The 17,907-nt window shown below is 40.2% G+C and overlaps 3 protein-coding genes across 4 annotated transcripts; 1 reads left to right on the top strand and 2 right to left on the bottom strand.

The window, feature by feature from the left end:
- Positions 1–961: 961 nt before the first annotated feature.
- On the bottom strand, positions 962–6,606 carry LOC121953615 (glutathione hydrolase 7-like). The gene is made up of 15 exons (XM_042500803.1): positions 6,405–6,606; positions 5,488–5,696; positions 5,262–5,413; positions 5,051–5,168; positions 4,902–4,969; positions 4,736–4,809; positions 3,861–4,042; positions 3,663–3,750; positions 3,452–3,582; positions 3,265–3,353; positions 2,655–2,807; positions 2,426–2,543; positions 1,584–1,721; positions 1,426–1,495; positions 962–1,320 (listed from the first exon to the last, which is right to left on the bottom strand). Exons 1-15 carry the CDS (start codon positions 6,529–6,531, stop codon positions 1,178–1,180), a joined length of 1,860 nt encoding a protein of 619 aa, XP_042356737.1. The 5' UTR covers positions 6,532–6,606; the 3' UTR covers positions 962–1,177.
- Positions 6,607–6,767: 161 nt separating this feature from the next.
- tp53inp2 (tumor protein p53 inducible nuclear protein 2) lies at positions 6,768–9,646 on the bottom strand. 2 transcript variants are annotated; one of them, XM_042509225.1, is made up of 4 exons: positions 9,500–9,646; positions 8,522–8,734; positions 7,701–7,803; positions 6,768–7,391 (listed from the first exon to the last, which is right to left on the bottom strand). In XM_042509225.1, exons 2-4 carry the CDS (start codon positions 8,628–8,630, stop codon positions 7,142–7,144), a joined length of 462 nt encoding a protein of 153 aa, XP_042365159.1. In that variant the 5' UTR covers positions 8,631–8,734; positions 9,500–9,646; the 3' UTR covers positions 6,768–7,141. The 2 variants fall into 2 exon arrangements, with proteins under 2 accessions (XP_042365159.1, XP_042365166.1); XM_042509232.1 differs by having other exon boundaries at positions 8,522–8,731.
- A 4,151-nt stretch (positions 9,647–13,797) lies between these two features.
- snai1a (snail family zinc finger 1a) lies at positions 13,798–17,444 on the top strand. Its single transcript, XM_042511147.1, has 3 exons — positions 13,798–14,157; positions 14,790–15,302; positions 15,917–17,444. Exons 1-3 carry the CDS (start codon positions 14,082–14,084, stop codon positions 16,099–16,101), a joined length of 774 nt encoding a protein of 257 aa, XP_042367081.1. The 5' UTR covers positions 13,798–14,081; the 3' UTR covers positions 16,102–17,444.
- Positions 17,445–17,907: the final 463 nt, after the last annotated feature.

Genomic DNA, 17,907 nt, shown 5'->3' with positions numbered 1-17,907 from the left:
TTTAGTACTTTTGTACTTTTATCAAGTGTTGAAAGAAGGACTTTTACTTGTATTTTCCACAAGAACAATATAAGACAAACATAAACACTACTAACAGAAACAAACGAAACATGTAGGAGGTTACAGGAAACAGTCTCTGGTGCAGAGAAATCACAGGTTATAAGAGTTCAGAAAAATCTGGTCTAAGATCATTCTCTGTATAAGTGAAATGCATATAGCTTTAACCCATAGCTATCAGTTAGGAATCCGTTTAAGTTTGACTGAATTATTGATGTACTGACTCCTCAGTACCAACTTTTGTTTTGACAAAATTGCAAACACTGACACTATAAACTGATGCAGGAAAAATCACAGTAAATTAAGAGCTTGACATTCAGTAGTCACTGATGGAGGACAACTAAACCCTCAGTTCAAGAAAACCTAGGCCCTTGTTTAGCTGCATATATGTATTGACACATTTTTTAAGATCCAGTTCATGACCTTTGACTCTTGTCTTCTTGGCTTTTCTGTCATAATCTGCATTGTGACATTAGGACTGACATATGGATTAGCCTAAAAAACTCCAGTGCAGCTTAATTTCTCAGAATAAAGTTACACGAAGACAGCAAGTCTCCGTTTACACTGAAATATTACTCACCAGCAGCTCAGGAGAAACAGTGTCAACAGCAAACTGTTGCTGTTGAGTAACCATTGCCTTGAGTGACATGTTTGTCTGCTAGTACACGTATAACACATGTGACATGTCCTACCCTGAGACACAGTTGGTATGCATGTGTGACAGTATGTTGCCTTCACGTCAGCTTTACATAACATAGCTTCTTCAGCGTACATAGCAGCCATGTGTCCTCAGTCGGCATAAAACCTTTGTCTATTGTCCTTTGTTTAGAAATAAATAACAAAGTATCAGGTTGGAGCTCAAGTATGATGTTATTCCTTTAATCAGTTGAAGACATTTCTTGTGAATAGACATTTTGCTTTCTTAATAGAAAGTACCTGTTGAAAGACTGCCCTCTGCTGGCTGATGATCAAAACAACATAACATATCAAACACTGGAGAACAATAAACTTTCGTCATACAATACAACAGTATCTTCAGAATTCAATTCAGATGCTACCATTTCATAATATGCTCTTTGAGGATATTTATGAAAAAACAAAGTTAATGAAAACAATAAAACTAGAATAAACTATCAGATAACTGAGGTACTGTTATAGGCGTAATGGTGTCTCTGTTCCTCAGGATCCCCTGGACAGCAGAGTTTATCTTCTTTCTCTGAACTACATGGTCCTTTTCATGCACTTTCTCTTCTGGGAACTCAACTGATGAAGGGGTTTGGAAAGTGGGCCATTATTGAAATAATATGGGAAAAATGACTAATAGTATTAGCAACAAAGGCAAACTATTGAATAATTTGTCATACTTACTGTCAACAAGAAGTCTCTGTGAGAGGCTGTCATTTTTCTCTTTATGGGAGGACAGTGCACTGATCAGCACCTAATGCACAAAAAATGTTTTTGCATTAAAAATTCTTACATCTCCCACTGAATCAGAGTCAAAACCATTAAAATGTTATGGATCAAACCTGGGTGATCACGTTTAAACTCTGTTGTCCACCTGAGCTGCTCAGTGCCATGTAGATCCCACATTTATTCCATGCTGGCACCACTATTGTGGGCATTAGAGATGATAGGGGCCTCTTTCCTGGTTGGACTCTGTTTTTCTATATCACAAATAGCAAACAGTGAATCCAATTCCCAGAAAAAAATGTTTACATTGTATGTTACTTCAAGCCACAGATAGGTTACATTTGCAATTTTTTTTTGTAGCGGATACTAAAAACTTTACACTTTAACAATGCTGTGGTTAGCATGGGGTTAGGTTTAGGTACAAAAAAACTCATGTTTTGGCTTAAAATGCTTGGCTTAGGGTGCCTAATACCTGCTGGAAATGCAGCGATGCCTTGGTAAAACAATCTTTTTTCATGGCACTTTCCCTGCAGGAAATGCAGCAATTTCTTTGTAAAAACAAACTGCTTTTTGAGCCATAACTCTAACCAAACACTCAAGTTTGGGGCCTAAATAGCCACTGAATAATTACAGCAATAGGTCCCCCGGAAAAAAAAAACAACCAAACATGTTTGGTGCATAAAAAGTCTGCTGGAAACACAAAATGACTTGTTAAAAGACAACTTGTTTTGTTGTTTTTTTGGTCCTAAACAATGATCTGCTGTATACAAAATCACTTTAGAAATACTGACATGATAAGGATCAAACATGCAAATGTTACATTTTTGTGATTTGCAAAAATGTACAATACCAACATTTTCTTCTGATGACTGGGCTGAACAGTGAGTGATATTTAAAAAAACAAAAAAAAACACACTTTGACTGATTGTATTGGGTGAGATTTCTAATGATAATGCACCTGGTTGGTAAAGATTTGCCCTTGTGTTTTGTTTGGCCAGGCGAAGTCAAGGATGAGGCTGTTGAGAATAACTCCTGACCGTGTTATGATTCTGCTTCCGAATGGTGCGTTCAAGGAACTGCAAGATAATAAAGACAAGAGATAAGAGGTAAGAATGTCAGTGTGACCAGCTGCACATACCACACATAGTATCCTCCTGCTGTGATTACTCATCTCCGACTGTAGGTACCTTACAACTGACACCACGAGGCCATCTGGTCCCATGACTGCTACCTGTCCAGCCCTCAGCTCTGTGTGTGGGGAGTGGACACTGGAGTAGTTCTCAGGTGGAGGTGTATGGGAGGAGTTAAACCTCTGTTGAAGGATTTCAGCCTGACTCTTACTTCAGCAAGAGCAGAGAAAAAGAAATGTACAGGAAGTTGACTGAAATGCCTGATGTACTGATTAGAGATTGCAGTCAATTATGACACAAAAGAGGTAACACCCAAAACTGATCTGTCATGATTTATGACCTCAAGCTGAACTAGAGCAGAATGCCTCAAGCAATCAATCAAAAGAAAATTAATTCTGAGAGTCAATTAATCATTTCAGTCATTTTTCAAGGAAAAATGCCAGCTATTTTCTGCTTCCAATATGAGGATGTGATGCTTTAGTAAAGTGAATGTTGCCAGTTTTTAGACTCTTGGTTGGATAAAAAAAGACATTTGAGTCCTTCTTTCTGGCATTTCTTAGAATAAAAAAACATCACTTATTTAAAGAAAAAAGTCTGATTAATCAATCATGAAAATAGTCTTTAGTTGCAGCCCTAATTATACTCATGGTTCCTGAATGTGGTTTACCTCAGCAAGTCAGCGAGCAGCTCAGTCACAGAAGAGTCGTATTTAGGGTCACCCAAACCACGAGCCACAGCCAAAGCTCCTTTTGAAGCCTTAATAGGTAGAAATGAATCATTCTTATGTAGGAATATATATATATATATAGATATATAAGTATCAAGTATGATATTTAAGCTTTGGAATCCAGTACCTCAGCGATCCAGTGGTGTATTTGATTTTCAGTGTTATTGCTCTCATTGAGATGGAGGCTTTTCAAAAGGTTGACCACTGATATCAGTGCTGCACCAACAGATGGTGGAGGAGGAACCTGAATAACTGAGTCTAAGAGTAACACAATATAGATAAAAGTATCACACATACACATTTATGCAGTCTATTTTTGAAGAAAGTTCAGTCTTTACCATTGTAAAAGCCTTCCACTGGCTGCTCCACTTGTACACTGTAGTTACTGATGTCATTTCTGCTCAGGACCCCTCCATTAGCTCGAACCTTTGAATGAAAACCAAGCATAAAATGTAAACATAATTGAAATTTGAAGTAAATTTTACTATATATTTTGCTACAAAACCAGACCCATTTAATGTGTGGATGTCATTCACCTCCTCCTCTATTTCTTGTGAGAAATTCCCATCATAGAAGTTCAACAGACCCGCCTCGAGGACTCCAGCCAGACCGGACATCCTCAGAAATGAACCAGGAAGCAGAGCTTTGCCATCTGGAAGGAACATGTCCCTAAATCGTTGTGACCGCTGCTCACCCTTTACCTTTGACATAGCCTCAGCTGTAGAATTACACAAAAGAGTGTCAAACTCTGGTATATCTTCTAAGGTAATATTGTAAAGTTAGATTGTGATTAAGTGCTTAAATACATGTCACCACCCAAATGATCATTTGTATGTCATGTTGTTACAGGGAATTTAGGAAGACTACTTTGTTTTTCTCACATTCCTCCACAGTGTGTGGAAAATCCAAAAAAGGCAAACATTCTTAATGAATTGAAGTAAAGAGGATGTTGAACAACAGCAAAACTATATCAAACTTTTACACAACTCTTACAGTACAATCCAAGTCTTATTTATCCAGTCATTTGCTTAGTACTTGTCAAATGCATGTATTTTCACTAAAACCACTTAAGACACTTTTGCATATTCAACACAGGTGCACTACTAATCCCTGCATAAGATCATTGATGCAGAAATGCTTTATGACTGTATAAATGAGACTTGGATTATACTGCACAAGTTGTGGGAGACAGTGTGAACAGATGCTTTGATGTGGTTTTATTGTTTTTAAGTGCCCCCTTTTACTTAAATTCATCAAAAATGTCACTATTTGTTCTTTTTCTTTTTGATTCGGCGCTCACAGTAGAGGCATGCAAAGTAACAAAGAGTGACTAACTGACATACAAGTGATCATTGGGGAGATGAGGCATTCCTTTACGCGAGAAAATGTAAAGACCAATGTTTTGACCTACCAAGACTGAAAGACACATTGAAACCTTCCTTGGCAACAGCAGCAGCTCTTGAGACCACATCTTCCCATGATAGACTGCAGAGATTTTGTGGTATGTCATATTGATTTAATGGTAGAAAAAGACTGACCACAGAAAAACAGAAACACTTTATCTAAACGTAATTTACCTTCCATACTGGCTGTGAGCACGGTGTAACCCTCTAAGCATACCTGGTACTCCCACTTGCAGACCTGCCTGAATATGCATGTGTGAAACGATGCATGTTAAATGGGCTGATAAAATGATTAATCGAGCCCCTTCCCCCTATTTCATTACCTTTAACTCTGAAGCATTTTGCAGCATCTCCACTTTGAGTGTTTTGGGTGCAGTCCCCTGAAAGTTAATCACACTGGTGTTGTTCTTATGGCTGTCATGAACTAGCATTACCCCGCCGCTGCACAAAGAGAATTAGGAAAGGATGAATGTGTGATGTGTGTGAGACACATGCACATATTTTTTACATTCAACATATAGGTCAGTCACATACCCACCAACACCTGACACATGTGGATGCACAACACCCAAACACAGAGCGGCAGTGATGGCTGCATCCACGCTGGATCCACCATCACGAAGGACTATCTGTCCGAGTGCAGTGCAGCGCTCATGATCTGACACCACCACACCTTTTACAAACACCTGGGAAGTAACTGTAATAAGGATACATGATGTACTTGTGGTAATTCTTGTGTATGTTATAGAGCATGACATACCAGACACTCCCCGAGATATATACGTAAGATCAGAGCAACGGTCACTGCAATAACAAAGGTGATAGATGCAGCGTAGACACGCATGGGTGTGTCCTCAGTGGAGGAGTCCTCGTCTGTCTCTTTGAGCTGTGACACGCTGCCGTCTAATAAATGTGGGCTACCAGAGGCCAGCTGTTTCAGAGGGATGTCCTTTGGGAGATGGCTGAGGTCTGTGGCAGCAGCAAGGAAACAAAATTTAAATCTTTATTAAATCTTTTAAAAATGGAACTGTTTTTTAGGGCCCAGTTGTCCAGTTGGATGAGACACCTTCAGTATGTGTATTTCAAAACTTTTTAGAAGAACTGGGATACTTGTGGTCCAAAAAACATTGGGATTACTCTGATCCCAGCACAAGAGTGGAATCAGGAACAAAATGTTTATTTTCTAACTGGTCAAATATATATGTTTTTATTTAAGTTTTGCGCTTGATTTGTTTAAACATTACATCAATAGAGTAGATAAAATAGACATTAAGCTTTACATAGCTAGCAACCTACGCTGTGATGTGCTGTCCCATTGAGAGCACTGGTTATCCAGTTTTAGTTATCTTGAAAAGTTTGTATCTTGATCAGTGTGATCCAGTCCTATTCTGCTTTGAAAAAAAAGTGCAAAAGTAAAATGGATTAGCTGATCATAGACAGCAAAACATTAGATTTCCAAATCCAGATCAGTCTGACCCAGATTCTTTTTTTGAACAACTGGACCCAGGTCTTGAAGACCCAAAGACCCTGTCTGTTTTCTTGCTTGATTTATATTCAGGTGATTTACATACACAAATTACCATCATAGCAGGTGTAAATCAATTGAAAAGAAATACAACAGCATCTTGTGTAGTGAGAGCTACCATTGTAATCTGCTTATGTTATATTTCCTCTCACCATGGTTTTCATTCAGGTCACAGGTGAAGTTCGGAGATGAGCTATCAGCCAACTGTGATGAACCAGCAAAACTATTATAACTGGATGGTAACTGCTTGTTGAGTTTGGTTTCAGGAGAAACATCCATCCTCACTGTACTCACTCGCAGGCTAAGAAAACAGTTCTTCACAGGTCTCCTTTTTGTAAAACTCCATGAACTGCATCCCTCCTTAGTAATCAAACACAGAAGGTGCAATCGCCTCCCAACCAATGAGATCTCAACATTTCCACTTGTCAAACTGTGACTAGTTCAATGTCATTGGAGATTATCATTTTACTCATAAATAAAGCACAAGTTGCAAAGTCATAATTTTTTATTGTGGTACAAAAAAAATGTTTTACATCAGTTACATACAGGTAAATAAATGCACGTCCATACACAGATCACAGCACCTTGTCTTAAATGTGAGAGAATACATTTTGCATAGGCTGCACTCATCCACATGTAAATCCACATGCATACAAACAAGAAAACATCTCATTTCATGAGGTGAACATCTTCATTCCAAATTCATGTACAGTACGAGTTATATTGTAGCTGCCTGTTATAGAGTTATTGTGATGAGTTACATCAAGATCAGATATAGAGCTTAAATCTGCACACGACTGAAATGTGATATTATGTGTGTATTGGAGTATGTTTTTAATAAGTATGATGCGTAGATGTACGAGGAATATTTCCCAGCACAACCAGAGCCTCAGTGGCTGAGGTTGCGATGTCCTGGCTGTTGGAGGTGGAAGGAATGATGTTGGACTCCTTGGCGAACACGGTTCTGGCGTTGAATGGCGTTACGGGACATGTGATGTGGGTCTGCCCAGGCCTTCGCCTTCTGGACGCAGGTTAGCTGTGTCACTTCCAGCAGAGCTTTAGGCTGAGGAAAAGAGTCTGCGATAGCTCGACTGCTGCTGCTGTTGTTGGTTTGGACTGCAGGCTTTGGAGACAACACACTGGAGAGAAACATAAGCAACCGTGTAAATCTAACAGCCTGAGTCAGTGTTCATCAATATGAGTCAATGTGAAATTTTTGGAGATTTTGGAAAAAAAGTTGTGTGGCATTTGCAAAGAAATGGACTACGTTGATAGCTGGTATGTAGCATTTGTTCATGATAGTGAGAGAGAGATATGAAAGCAGAGAGATGAGAGGACCTGCAGCAGAGGGCCCTGGGTCAGACTTAAACCCGCCTCTCCCACTTCTGTGTGCTACCAGGGTGCCCCATGGTATTGATTTCTTGAAAGGATTCCTCCTGCTTGCTCACCTGATGTCAGCTTGCATGACTGCAGCTGTGTCTCCAAGAGGAGCAGAGTCTAGTGGCTGGGTGTCAGTTAGCTCTGTACTCTGGTTCTCTGCTGATCCTGCCTCTGTGATGACAGGATAAAGTCATATAATTAGGCAATAATTTATTATGGAGAGACACTTCAGCCAAACAATGACCATTTGTATATCAGGTAGTCATTCTATGCTTCCTTAAATTCATGGAGAAAACGTTTTTCTCGCATGTCTCCACAATAAACAGAAAACATATTGACTTATTGATTGGGCAACACATTTAACAACAGCAAAACTGCTTACACAGTATGTGCAGTATAATCCAAGTCTTATTTATCCAGTCCTATTCCCAGAGCTTGACAAACACATGCGTGACAGTGAAACTTATCTACATTTTCTTCAATGCTTAAGTCCAATACTTAGCCCCCCCCCTTAAAAAAATGTAGTTTTCTTCACCATTTTGAAGTAACATTGCATGACTAATTGGTTCAAAAAATTGTCTTTTTGTGGGTACAATATTCATTTGAAAGCAGGTCCTCCTTCATGAGTCTAAAATGACATCACCATGCACAACAATATGATTACACACCATGCTCAACAATATGATTATTATTAATGTGATATTAATTTCAACTGCACTGTCCTACTTTTCCACTTATCAACATGGTCATTGGTGTCAGATTTAAGTTGCAATGATGAAAACACCAAAATAAGCCACAAAATGTGCCTGTTCAAAATTGTAACAATGCATATTCCTATTGTCATATCACAGATATCCTCAGAGTAAGAATAAGAAGCTCCATGACTGACCTTGATGACTCACAACCAACCACCCTTCTTCCACTGCTTCTCCAGACTTCACGTCTTCTGGGATCTCCTCCTCTCCCCCAAAAAACAGACGGGTGATTGTTTTGAACATTTTCTCTTTGTCTTCTGTTGAGGTGTTTGTGTTTGCTGTTTTTTCCGTCTTCCTTTCCCTCTTTGTTCAGCAGGAGGCTCGGGTGTTGGGACGGTGTTTAACTGCTAAAGACAAGAAACGTGGGCTACATATTCACACAGCATCACTGCTAGAAATGCTAATCCCTCTTTGACTGTTTGGGTGTGATACCATGCCAAGAGACCCCTCCTTCATTATTATTTTTCAAATTTAAAGCAATCTGGGTCAGCTGACTGGGGTGTCCAATGAAATTTCCTTTAATACAGAGGTCTGAATGATTATGTCCACTCCCCAGAATTTCATTGTTGGGGTCCATCTGTCTCCAGATACATGGGGGAGGGGCTCCTTTTATCAAACATCTTGTTAGTGCAAAAACTCGTCTGCTCCTTTAGATAGACTGAGATGGCACCATGTTAAGCCAATGCACTGAATCAAAAATGAACACTATTATTTCCTGCAATGCACATTAATGTAATGTTGTTTTCTTGCTATTGTGTTGCGTTTTACTCACTGCCATGCAATACGGGATACATCACAAACAAAATTGGAGGAAAAAACAACACTTGCAGCCGCAAAGATCAAATAAGCCTTACTCAGTCAGTTTAAATGTATTTTTTGATTTTGTTTCAGGTCTTTTGGGTCATGCAGTGTCCTCAGATGTTTGCAATTTATATGACCTTCAATGGCTGCTATCGAAATAAACTGAAACAACCAAACAGTAAACGTCACATGCAATTTTAGGACAAAATCGCAGAAAATGTTTCTCAGATGTAATTAACTAAGGTTATATTATTGTCTGACAAATGCACTCATTTTTCCTTTGAATGAAAGTAGCTCTGAGGTGTTCTTACCTGCGGTTAGTGTGTCGCAGTTTCACCATTGCTGAGTGTCAGTTTGATAATTTTCGCAGGTACCTTTAATGTTTTGATAGGTCTATATAAGGCTGTGGCATTACAGCCAAACAGGATTGTTGTTCTGTATTTCAAATCTTCAACCGATCAAGAACAACACAAGACCCGCCTCTGTCCCCGCCCACCAGGAGCAAACAACCAATCACAGGCCGCGGAATGCGCTTGCGCCCTAATGCCCATCCATCCACCCACCGTCTTCCGCTTATCCTGGGCCGGTGATTCACATGGTGATTCATGCCTGTCAAAGTTTATGAAGCGTTCACTTGTACTGTCTGCCGGCTCCTCGCATGTCTACCCAGCTGTCCAAACTGCAACACTGGTGAATATCCAAAGCACTGACAGCACCTACACCAATTTATTCGTCAGTATTTTGCTGTTTGACCACATGAAACGCTCGTGACAAAGTCGGATGTAGCCTGTGAGATGCTTACTCTGTCAAAATGTTTGGTGAAGTTTGTGACATCAGGTTAAATGGAACAAATAAGTCTAAACATCCTGGCCTCTTTAAATATTAGCAGCCAGACTGGTCCCAGAACTTGTAAGGAAATGTGGCACGTTGATCATCTCTGTTTGGTAGTAGGAGTTCTGCAGCTAAAACACCAACAGTATAACAACAAAAACGTTTGTAGGGTGTTGCTTTATATTAAATGTTTGACTTAAATTGAAAAAAGTCTTTTGCTGGTCAAAGATGGTCGTAGATGGTCCTGACCCAATTCTTGCTGGTCTTGGATGGTTGGACATGTTGGTGTGACCAGGCTGTCAAGCTGTGCACATTTATTTTTACTCATACCACATGACAGGGGAGGTAAATAATTGATGGCCTTTGTTTTTAAAACTCCCCCCTTATGACACTGTTATTTCTCCATATTCAAGGGCATTGATTTTATTAACAGAAACTTGAGCAGCTAGAGTGACCATCACAGAATAGTATGACCAGTTAAATCATCAAAAACGATGCAAAAACACATCATAAGCTGGTCGACCAACTTAACCATCTTAATTTGGTCATTGTGTTTTTCTCAGCAGGGTTGACTTTTTTTGGGTTAAAGGGTTTTGAGTTAGTACTTAATGCATTCAGGTAAAATCGGGTAAAAAATTCAGCTGAAATACGACATTTTTATACAGTGAAAGCAGCATGTTTTTATGCCTTTATTTGCCATAAAATTATGACTTATGCTATTGTGTGCCATCCTGTGAAATCTCAGACATTTTTAAGATTTTGTCACTTAAAACAATTTTTAAAATGATTCTGTGCGTCCATGTCAGCAACAATACTTCAGAATTAGCCATAAACATAACACACACATGCCCATTGTAGACAATTTAGTACCAAGGAAACAGGCAACAAAAGAACGGGAGAGCATATCAGAAAAGTTGGCAATCTTTTTTAATGAATAGCCACATATTTTATAAATTATTTACTGAATTAATGACTGAACTGATACATGGATTTAACATTTTAAAAAACAAACATGATTGTCCCATTTTGCCTTTCCAGCTGTGTCATTTTATCTGAATGTCACCATATTGTCATCACCAAAATATGTCATGTTTGAAGGTCCACAGTTTCTAAATTATTTTACTTAACAACATATTTTTTTTCATAGAAATATAGCAGAGAGCAATAACAAGTTCTAAAAGTAACACTTAAGGTAGTCTGCAGACTTTTAGGTGGTTTTCCTGATAATCTACCAAAAAGTGTCCCACATAACCTGACCTCAGCCTATGGATGGGTCTCTTAATACACCTATGGGATATCTAGATTTACTAAAGTTAACATAAATGGCTTCGTGCGAAAATAGTCTCCTAATGAGACAACCAAGCAGTAAACGTCAAATGCAATTTGAGGATAAAAATCACAGAAAATGTGTCTCTAATATAAGTAACTATGGTTATATTATTGTCTGACAAATGCACTAATTTTTCCCTTGAATGAAAGTAGCTCTGCGGTGTCCTTACCTGCAGTTAGTGTGTCGCAGTTTCACCATTGCTGAGTGTCAATCTGATCATTTTTGTAGGCACCTTTGATGTTTTGATAGATCTATATAAGGCTGTGGCATTACAACCAAAAAGGGTTTTGTTCTGAATTTCAAATACAGATCAAGCTGTGATTTCAGTAGCTTCTTCATTCATGTGACAGTTTTGATACATGTGAATATGATGCACAGAGCGTGTGTCTCAGTCCAGCTACTTTTATTAGTTGTGCTGCATCACCAGCACAAAAACTCAAAATTAATGTCTCTTTGTTTTACCCACTAGCGGTTTAATCCCACTCAGTGATGGAAACCATCTTCTTTTCTCTTTTTAAATATATATATATACATTGGGGGGTTTTCTTGCCTCCGTTAGATAGGAGAGATGTAGTGTTAAAGGTGGAGAGAGAGAGAGGCGCTGACATGCAGCAAAGGGCCGGGGACAGACCCGAAACTGCGACCTCTGCGGCGAGGACACAGCCTATGTCCACAGGGCAGTCCTATCTGTGGCATCCTGTCACAACTTTCACAGCAATTATTTTGTGGGAAACGAACCCTCATAAAATCCCTTAGTATCTATGTCAATGACCCAGTTTTGATTTCATGAATATATTTACATCAAACTTTTTGCCATGTGTCCTGGACATCCTGTCACAACTTTCACAGCTGCTATTTTCATTTTTGTTTTTTTAAAACCCTTGGCAAATCTCCTAGCTTCATTATCAGTGATAAGTGATTTTAATCATTGTTTGAAGAATTAGAGGAGAACAAGTCCAACAGGACAGTTTGTCATTTCATATGTGACAACTGTGGATTCTCATCACTTAAGATTAACTGTATCAACGCTCTGATGGATTGTAAACAACTGTAAAACTGCATAAGGCAGTTTTATATTTTACACATTTTACACTCCTCACATCTATATTATAATTTAAATATTCGCTGATGAGTGTTATTGTCTATTACTCTAATTTTTTTTTACATTTTAAACACTTACATACTCAGCATATTTACATACTTTATTTTAAATATTTACATACTGTGCTAATTGTGTACTCTCACTGTATTTATATTTCTGTGTTATTCGATTTTTTTCCACAGTATTTATATTTAGATTTTGCATGTTTTAAAATACATCTTTTTGCAATCATGTAACACATATAGTGAAAGGAAAAAAAAATAGAAAGGAAAAAAAATGCATAAAATGAAAACAGAAGTGCTCCTCATATATTAAAAATGGTAGTCTATACAAAATGGAGTAGTGTAATTACAATAAATGCAAAATATGAGACGTATTTAAATGACAAAAAATAAGTAAATTCTCTTTTATATGCTATATACTTGTGATGGTACTTATTTATACTTGCTATAATTTTCTGTGCTGGTATCAGGGCGACTGGAAGGAACCAAAATTTTCCCCCGGGATCAATGAAGTATTTCTGATTTTGATTCTTCTGATACTTTGTGTTCATTAGCATAACGAGAGCACATGTGAGCACTACCTTTTCTCCACAAGATGTCGCTGTTAATCTACTGAGTTGTTGCAAGGCTGCTGCAGCCTGTGTGTCAAGGTGAAACTTTAGATAGATGAATAATTATTTAGAATCATCAATTATAAATGACTGTGACGCCACCAAAACAACACAAGAAGCATCTTACAACACGAGCCAGCCCGAGAGCAGTACTTAAAAGTTGTTTCTTTCTGTTATTTTAATTGTGATGAAATGTACAATTTAGTCGAAATATTTTTGGTGTTTTCAATGTCTAGATCCCATTCACTTTCACATAATCCCAAATTCAGAAAAACAAAACAGTTGTGATGACTAAGTGTAGGGGAATAACTCTAACCACAGCCAATTGTTATCCACGGACACGTTTATGCGGTGAGCTGGAGACTTTAAATGAATCATATGTTTGAACGTGGCTGTGTTTTTGATAATGTTTCCCAGCAGACGTTAGTAACAGCAGGAAGTCCTGACATCAGTATTTATACAAGGTGCTGTTGGATTTTAAAACGGAATTAAACAAGCAAATTGCTAATAATATTCTTATGTTTCTGCACACCTGCATGGTGTCACGGTGTGTGATTAAAAGTTGTGACACTCGCGTCATTTACATACAGTAATTACCATAGTTGGCTACTGTTTCTTCACCTTCTCTCGTCTGCAGGTCAAACACCAATGGGTCCCCGTGTGTAAACGCTGCGAGGCTCGTGTTTTTGTTGTTGTAAAGAGTGTGAAGGCTTCATCCTGCGCACTCGAGCAGTGATAGGGGAGGTGGGGAGGGCCCTCGGGGCGAGCACACCCCTACCGCCTGTGTCAGAGTATTTCAGAACAGAGACCAGTATTTAGTCACTCTGCATGAAAACTGCACACACGCACGTCTCTGCCCAAGTCCACTCCTCTAACTTGTGGACTACATAGGAAGACATTTCTCTTGTGTCGTGCGGATCCGAGGACCACGATTCGATTATTTTTCACTCTTGTAGAAACTGTGCGTCGTGACCACAGGATACTTTTACGCACAGTTCTTCAACGCTCGCAAGGACAATGCCTCGATCCTTCTTGGTCAAAAAGTACTTCGCGAAACAAAAGCCAAACTACAGTGAACTGGAATGTCAAAATGGTGAGTTGAAAATACTTTTTGTATGAATTATGTAAGTGATTACACAAGTGCACAAAGTTACCAAAGTACCCGTTTTCTCAAGTGTAGTGGCACATTCAGCTAAAAAAAGTAGAATGTAATTTTTTTTAGAAAAAACAAAACAACACACTGTGTTATGCTTTTTGTGTCTGGTTTAACTACAAACCCAGCTACTCCCTGTTCAAGTCGGGGCCCGTTAGATGCACTTTCCCCCCTTTCTGCAACCAGACAGAGCTCCATTCATGTTACAAGCCCTTGTGAATACGTGGGAGGAAACGGCCCATGAAATCTTCCCATGGCTCCAGCTTTATGCTCAGAAATGTTGAGAAAAACATGACTATCATTTAAATTAATAGACAGTTTAGATGTAGATGTCTATCACTTAAATTAATAGACAGTTTAGATGTAGATGACTATCACTTAGATTAATACAGACAGTTTAGATGTAGATGACCATCACTTAAATTAATATAGACAGTTTGGATGTAGTTGTAAAGTTAATGATACATTTGAAATGGTGAATTTGTTGTCTGTTCTTTAATTCAATTAAAAACTGTTTCTGTACTGTCTGTTACTGGCTGTATGTGTGAACCATCCTTTTTCTTTTGTGTCAGACACTTCACTGGAGCGCTTTCCTCTTGCTGAGCTGCCATCAGGGGATAACACATCCACCTGCTTCACAACAGGCCTAGTGTGGGACCTGAGCGTCCTACCTGCCCTCTACCTGCCCACCTCCCAAACAGAGCCCTCTGCCGCCCCAGGCCCCTTGGACCTCAGCTCCCCATCCAGCCTCAGCAGCAGCGCCAGCAGTTGTGGAGAGGAGGATGAAGGCCGCACCTCAGACCCCCCCAGCCCTGAACCTGTACACACATATGCCCCTCGCCAGCGGATGAAATGCACCGGCGTTATGCCTCATATTAGTCCCCCTGAGGAGGAGGAGGAGAGGGAGGCCCCCGTCACAGCAGCCAGGCCGGCCTTCCTCTGCAAACACTGCCCCAAAGAGTACACCAGCCTGGGGGCTCTGAAGATGCACATCCGCTCACACACCCTGCCCTGTGTGTGCACCACCTGTGGAAAGGCTTTCTCCAGGCCGTGGCTGCTGCGCGGCCACATCCGCACACACACAGGTGAGACTCATCACACATCCTTTCTTACCTGCTGAATTTCCACTTTATTGTTGATTAATGAGTGAAGAAATCAACCTAGGTGTTGCTGTGAAATCTACATTTGAGTTGCTCTCATTGTGAGTCACCGCGTCATTTTAGAGCAGGATATCCATGACAATCACTTTGATGAGCTCAACATTTGATCAGCAGACATTATCACATGGGGAAGCCCACCGTAGACTCTGCGCTCATTGATCACTCATTGTGTTTAATGTCCCAGCAACAATGACTCGTCGGCTAATTATCTTATCACGGCTGCTGGGGAAGACGGCAGATTGGGGACACAGGGGGACAAAGGGTTTAAAGAATGCCTGGAGGCTCTGTGCTATCACTGAGCACTTTGTACCTGCAGCAACTTGTTAGCTTGCTAATCTAATTTGCTTCTGATTGAATCACGCTAATTCAGTCAGGCTCTGACCCCACCAGCCTGCCGTGTGCTTCTTCATTATATCCAGACTGTTTGTTTTTGTTAGGTGTTAATGAAGACTCTTGTAAACTCAGAAATGTATGAGGACAGCTGTTGATGAGTTCCAGTGAAGTCATATGACGTGTGTTTCCTCCCTCTTTCTACCCAGGTGAGCGCCCATTCTCCTGCCCCCACTGCAACCGAGCCTTCGCCGACCGCTCCAACTTGCGGGCTCATCTGCAGACCCATGCTGAGGTGAAGAAGTACCAGTGTGGCGTCTGCTCTCGCACCTTCAGCCGCATGTCGCTGCTGCAGAAACACAGCTCCTCCGGGTGCTGCTCCTCCACGGTGTGAGACGCCACAGAGAGAGACAGAGGGTATCCAGTCAGAGCTCAGGGCAGTGGAGGGGCTAGTGGCCACAGAGAGAGGGGTCCACACAAGCCCAGCTGGTCTGTTGACGACCTGTAAGGCCACAAAGAGCATGAAATGGCCTACTTTAAAGAGACCTGGAGGGAATCAAGCCTCATTACGGATCTGACTTCACAAGCCATTTAGCGTCTCTGCAAAAAAAAAAAACCCAAAAACATCTGAGCAGCAGATTTGTTCTCTTTACAATCTAGATTGAGGCTGGACCAAATCTGAACTGAGCAATGCCGACACTCAACTTAATATCAGCCCCTTTGTTGCCATTGTGCCCATTCCAAAGACCAAATATGTAGTGAACTCATCGGGGTAAGAGGTGTTCTTTCCTGTCTCTGTCCTGGTGCCGGCCAGCTCAGGATCATAGCCTACACACAGCTGCTGAGAGGTAGGGGTGCGTGGGTGGAATAAATCTCTCAGCGTGCCTCACAACGCGCGCACACACATACACACACACACACACACACACACACACACACACACAAAGTCACACACACACATAAAAGCCAATGCACACACAGCTGTCCCTGGTACTGTGGTGTAGATAGACGAGGTGCTAACAGGTGCTACAGCCATGACCTTCGCTGGCTGATAGCAGGTGACTTCCACTGCCCTTGGTTTGCTTAAGAAAAAAGAGGAAGCATGTCATTACAAAAGAATGGCATCAGTTAGTCTTTTTTCACCCGTGAGGATCAGTTTAAGCCTCTATTTTGTCTACATCCAAACCTTCTCTTTAATCTGATGATTTTCAGAGATAGGAAAAGCCATGCTGTCTGTTATTTTCCAAAGAAGCTTCACTCTGCAGCGCCGCTATAATGTGGATGGCAATGCAAGCGTTGCACTCAAGGTTACCACAGTGTTAATAATACCAGCCAAAGCCATATTTTGTAACTTAAATTAATTTGTTCCTTTAAGTTGTATTACTTTTGAAACCAAAAAATGTGCCTTTTTTTTACCTCAGTTAGTATTTGTGGATTTAAAATTGATTGCAGTATTAGTAGACATTAGCGCCAAAATGCAAGAAGGCTGGGACCAAAGATTTTTAAGGTTTACACCATGGAGACATGGTTGACTAATATGTGATCTGAACCCTGTAAATGGACAGTACAGAGATGAATTTTTAAACTTTCCTAAACATTTTATGGCAGTGTTTTACAGTGCAATGTGCAGACGATGTGTTATTTCAATTTTGTACCGTGCTTGTGTGTTCACTTCTATTTCTTGTTTGTTGTAACTGATGCATTTTCATTCAATAAAGTAATTTATGTTTATTAAAACTTAGTCTGTCCTTTGCATTAGCATAAAAAAACCCCACGCTTGTACAGTTTTATCTCTGGGCGCAGTTGATACGTTGGTACCTATAAAAGGTCTGTTTGATCATTAACTGGGAGATTTCTGTTCAGCATCTTGATATTAGGTGTGGCGAGTTAGCTGACCATTGTGGTGAGGCTGAATTGCGCAGATGTGCAGGTGAACACACTGTGTGATGGACGGGAGCAACTGATTGCACCTGCTTCCAGTTTCCACCTGCCATCTACTTCTCACTGTCGCTGTGCAAACACTGCTGGATGTGCAAGTGAGTGCCGTTAAAAGAGAGTGAAAGTCAACTTCTGTTTTCAGACATCCCCAAGATTCAACATGGATTCATACGCGCTCACTGCAGCTCTTAAAATGACCTTAAGGTGGACTTCTAGTAAGCCTTGACTGCAGTGTGTGTATATTTTTTTCCTCCTCAGGGAG

This window comes from Plectropomus leopardus, chromosome 2 (genome assembly GCF_008729295.1).
Source record: "Plectropomus leopardus isolate mb chromosome 2, YSFRI_Pleo_2.0, whole genome shotgun sequence".
In the NCBI taxonomy this organism is placed as follows: Eukaryota; Metazoa; Chordata; class Actinopteri; order Perciformes; family Serranidae; genus Plectropomus; species Plectropomus leopardus.
This window is presented reverse-complemented; position numbering and strand designations above follow the sequence as displayed.

What these genes read in the sequence shown, in the direction of transcription:
- snai1a (XM_042511147.1), top strand. Translation starts at nt 14,082, where the DNA reads ATGCCTCGATCCTTCTTGGTCAAAAAGTACTTCGCGAAACAAAAGCCA. An exon ending in TGAACTGGAATGTCAAAATG is followed by an intron (nt 14,158 to 14,789) that starts GTGAGTTGAAAA and finishes CTTTTGTGTCAG; the next exon opens with ACACTTCACTGGAGCGCTTT. An exon ending in CCACATCCGCACACACACAG is followed by an intron (nt 15,303 to 15,916) that starts GTGAGACTCATC and finishes CTTTCTACCCAG; the next exon opens with GTGAGCGCCCATTCTCCTGC.
- LOC121953615 (XM_042500803.1), bottom strand. Translation starts at nt 6,531, where the DNA reads ATGGATGTTTCTCCTGAAACCAAACTCAACAAGCAGTTACCATCCAGT. An exon ending in CACAAGAAATAGAGGAGGAG is followed by an intron (nt 3,751 to 3,860) that starts GTGAATGACATC and finishes TTTCATTCAAAG; the next exon opens with GTTCGAGCTAATGGAGGGGT. An exon ending in CTGCTCGCTGACTTGCTGAG is followed by an intron (nt 2,808 to 3,264) that starts GTAAACCACATT and finishes CTCTTGCTGAAG; the next exon opens with TAAGAGTCAGGCTGAAATCC.
- tp53inp2 (XM_042509225.1), bottom strand. Translation starts at nt 8,630, where the DNA reads ATGTTCAAAACAATCACCCGTCTGTTTTTTGGGGGAGAGGAGGAGATC. An exon ending in GTTGGTTGTGAGTCATCAAG is followed by an intron (nt 7,804 to 8,521) that starts GTCAGTCATGGA and finishes CTGTCATCACAG; the next exon opens with AGGCAGGATCAGCAGAGAAC. An exon ending in GTCATGCAAGCTGACATCAG is followed by an intron (nt 7,392 to 7,700) that starts GTGAGCAAGCAG and finishes GTTTCTCTCCAG; the next exon opens with TGTGTTGTCTCCAAAGCCTG.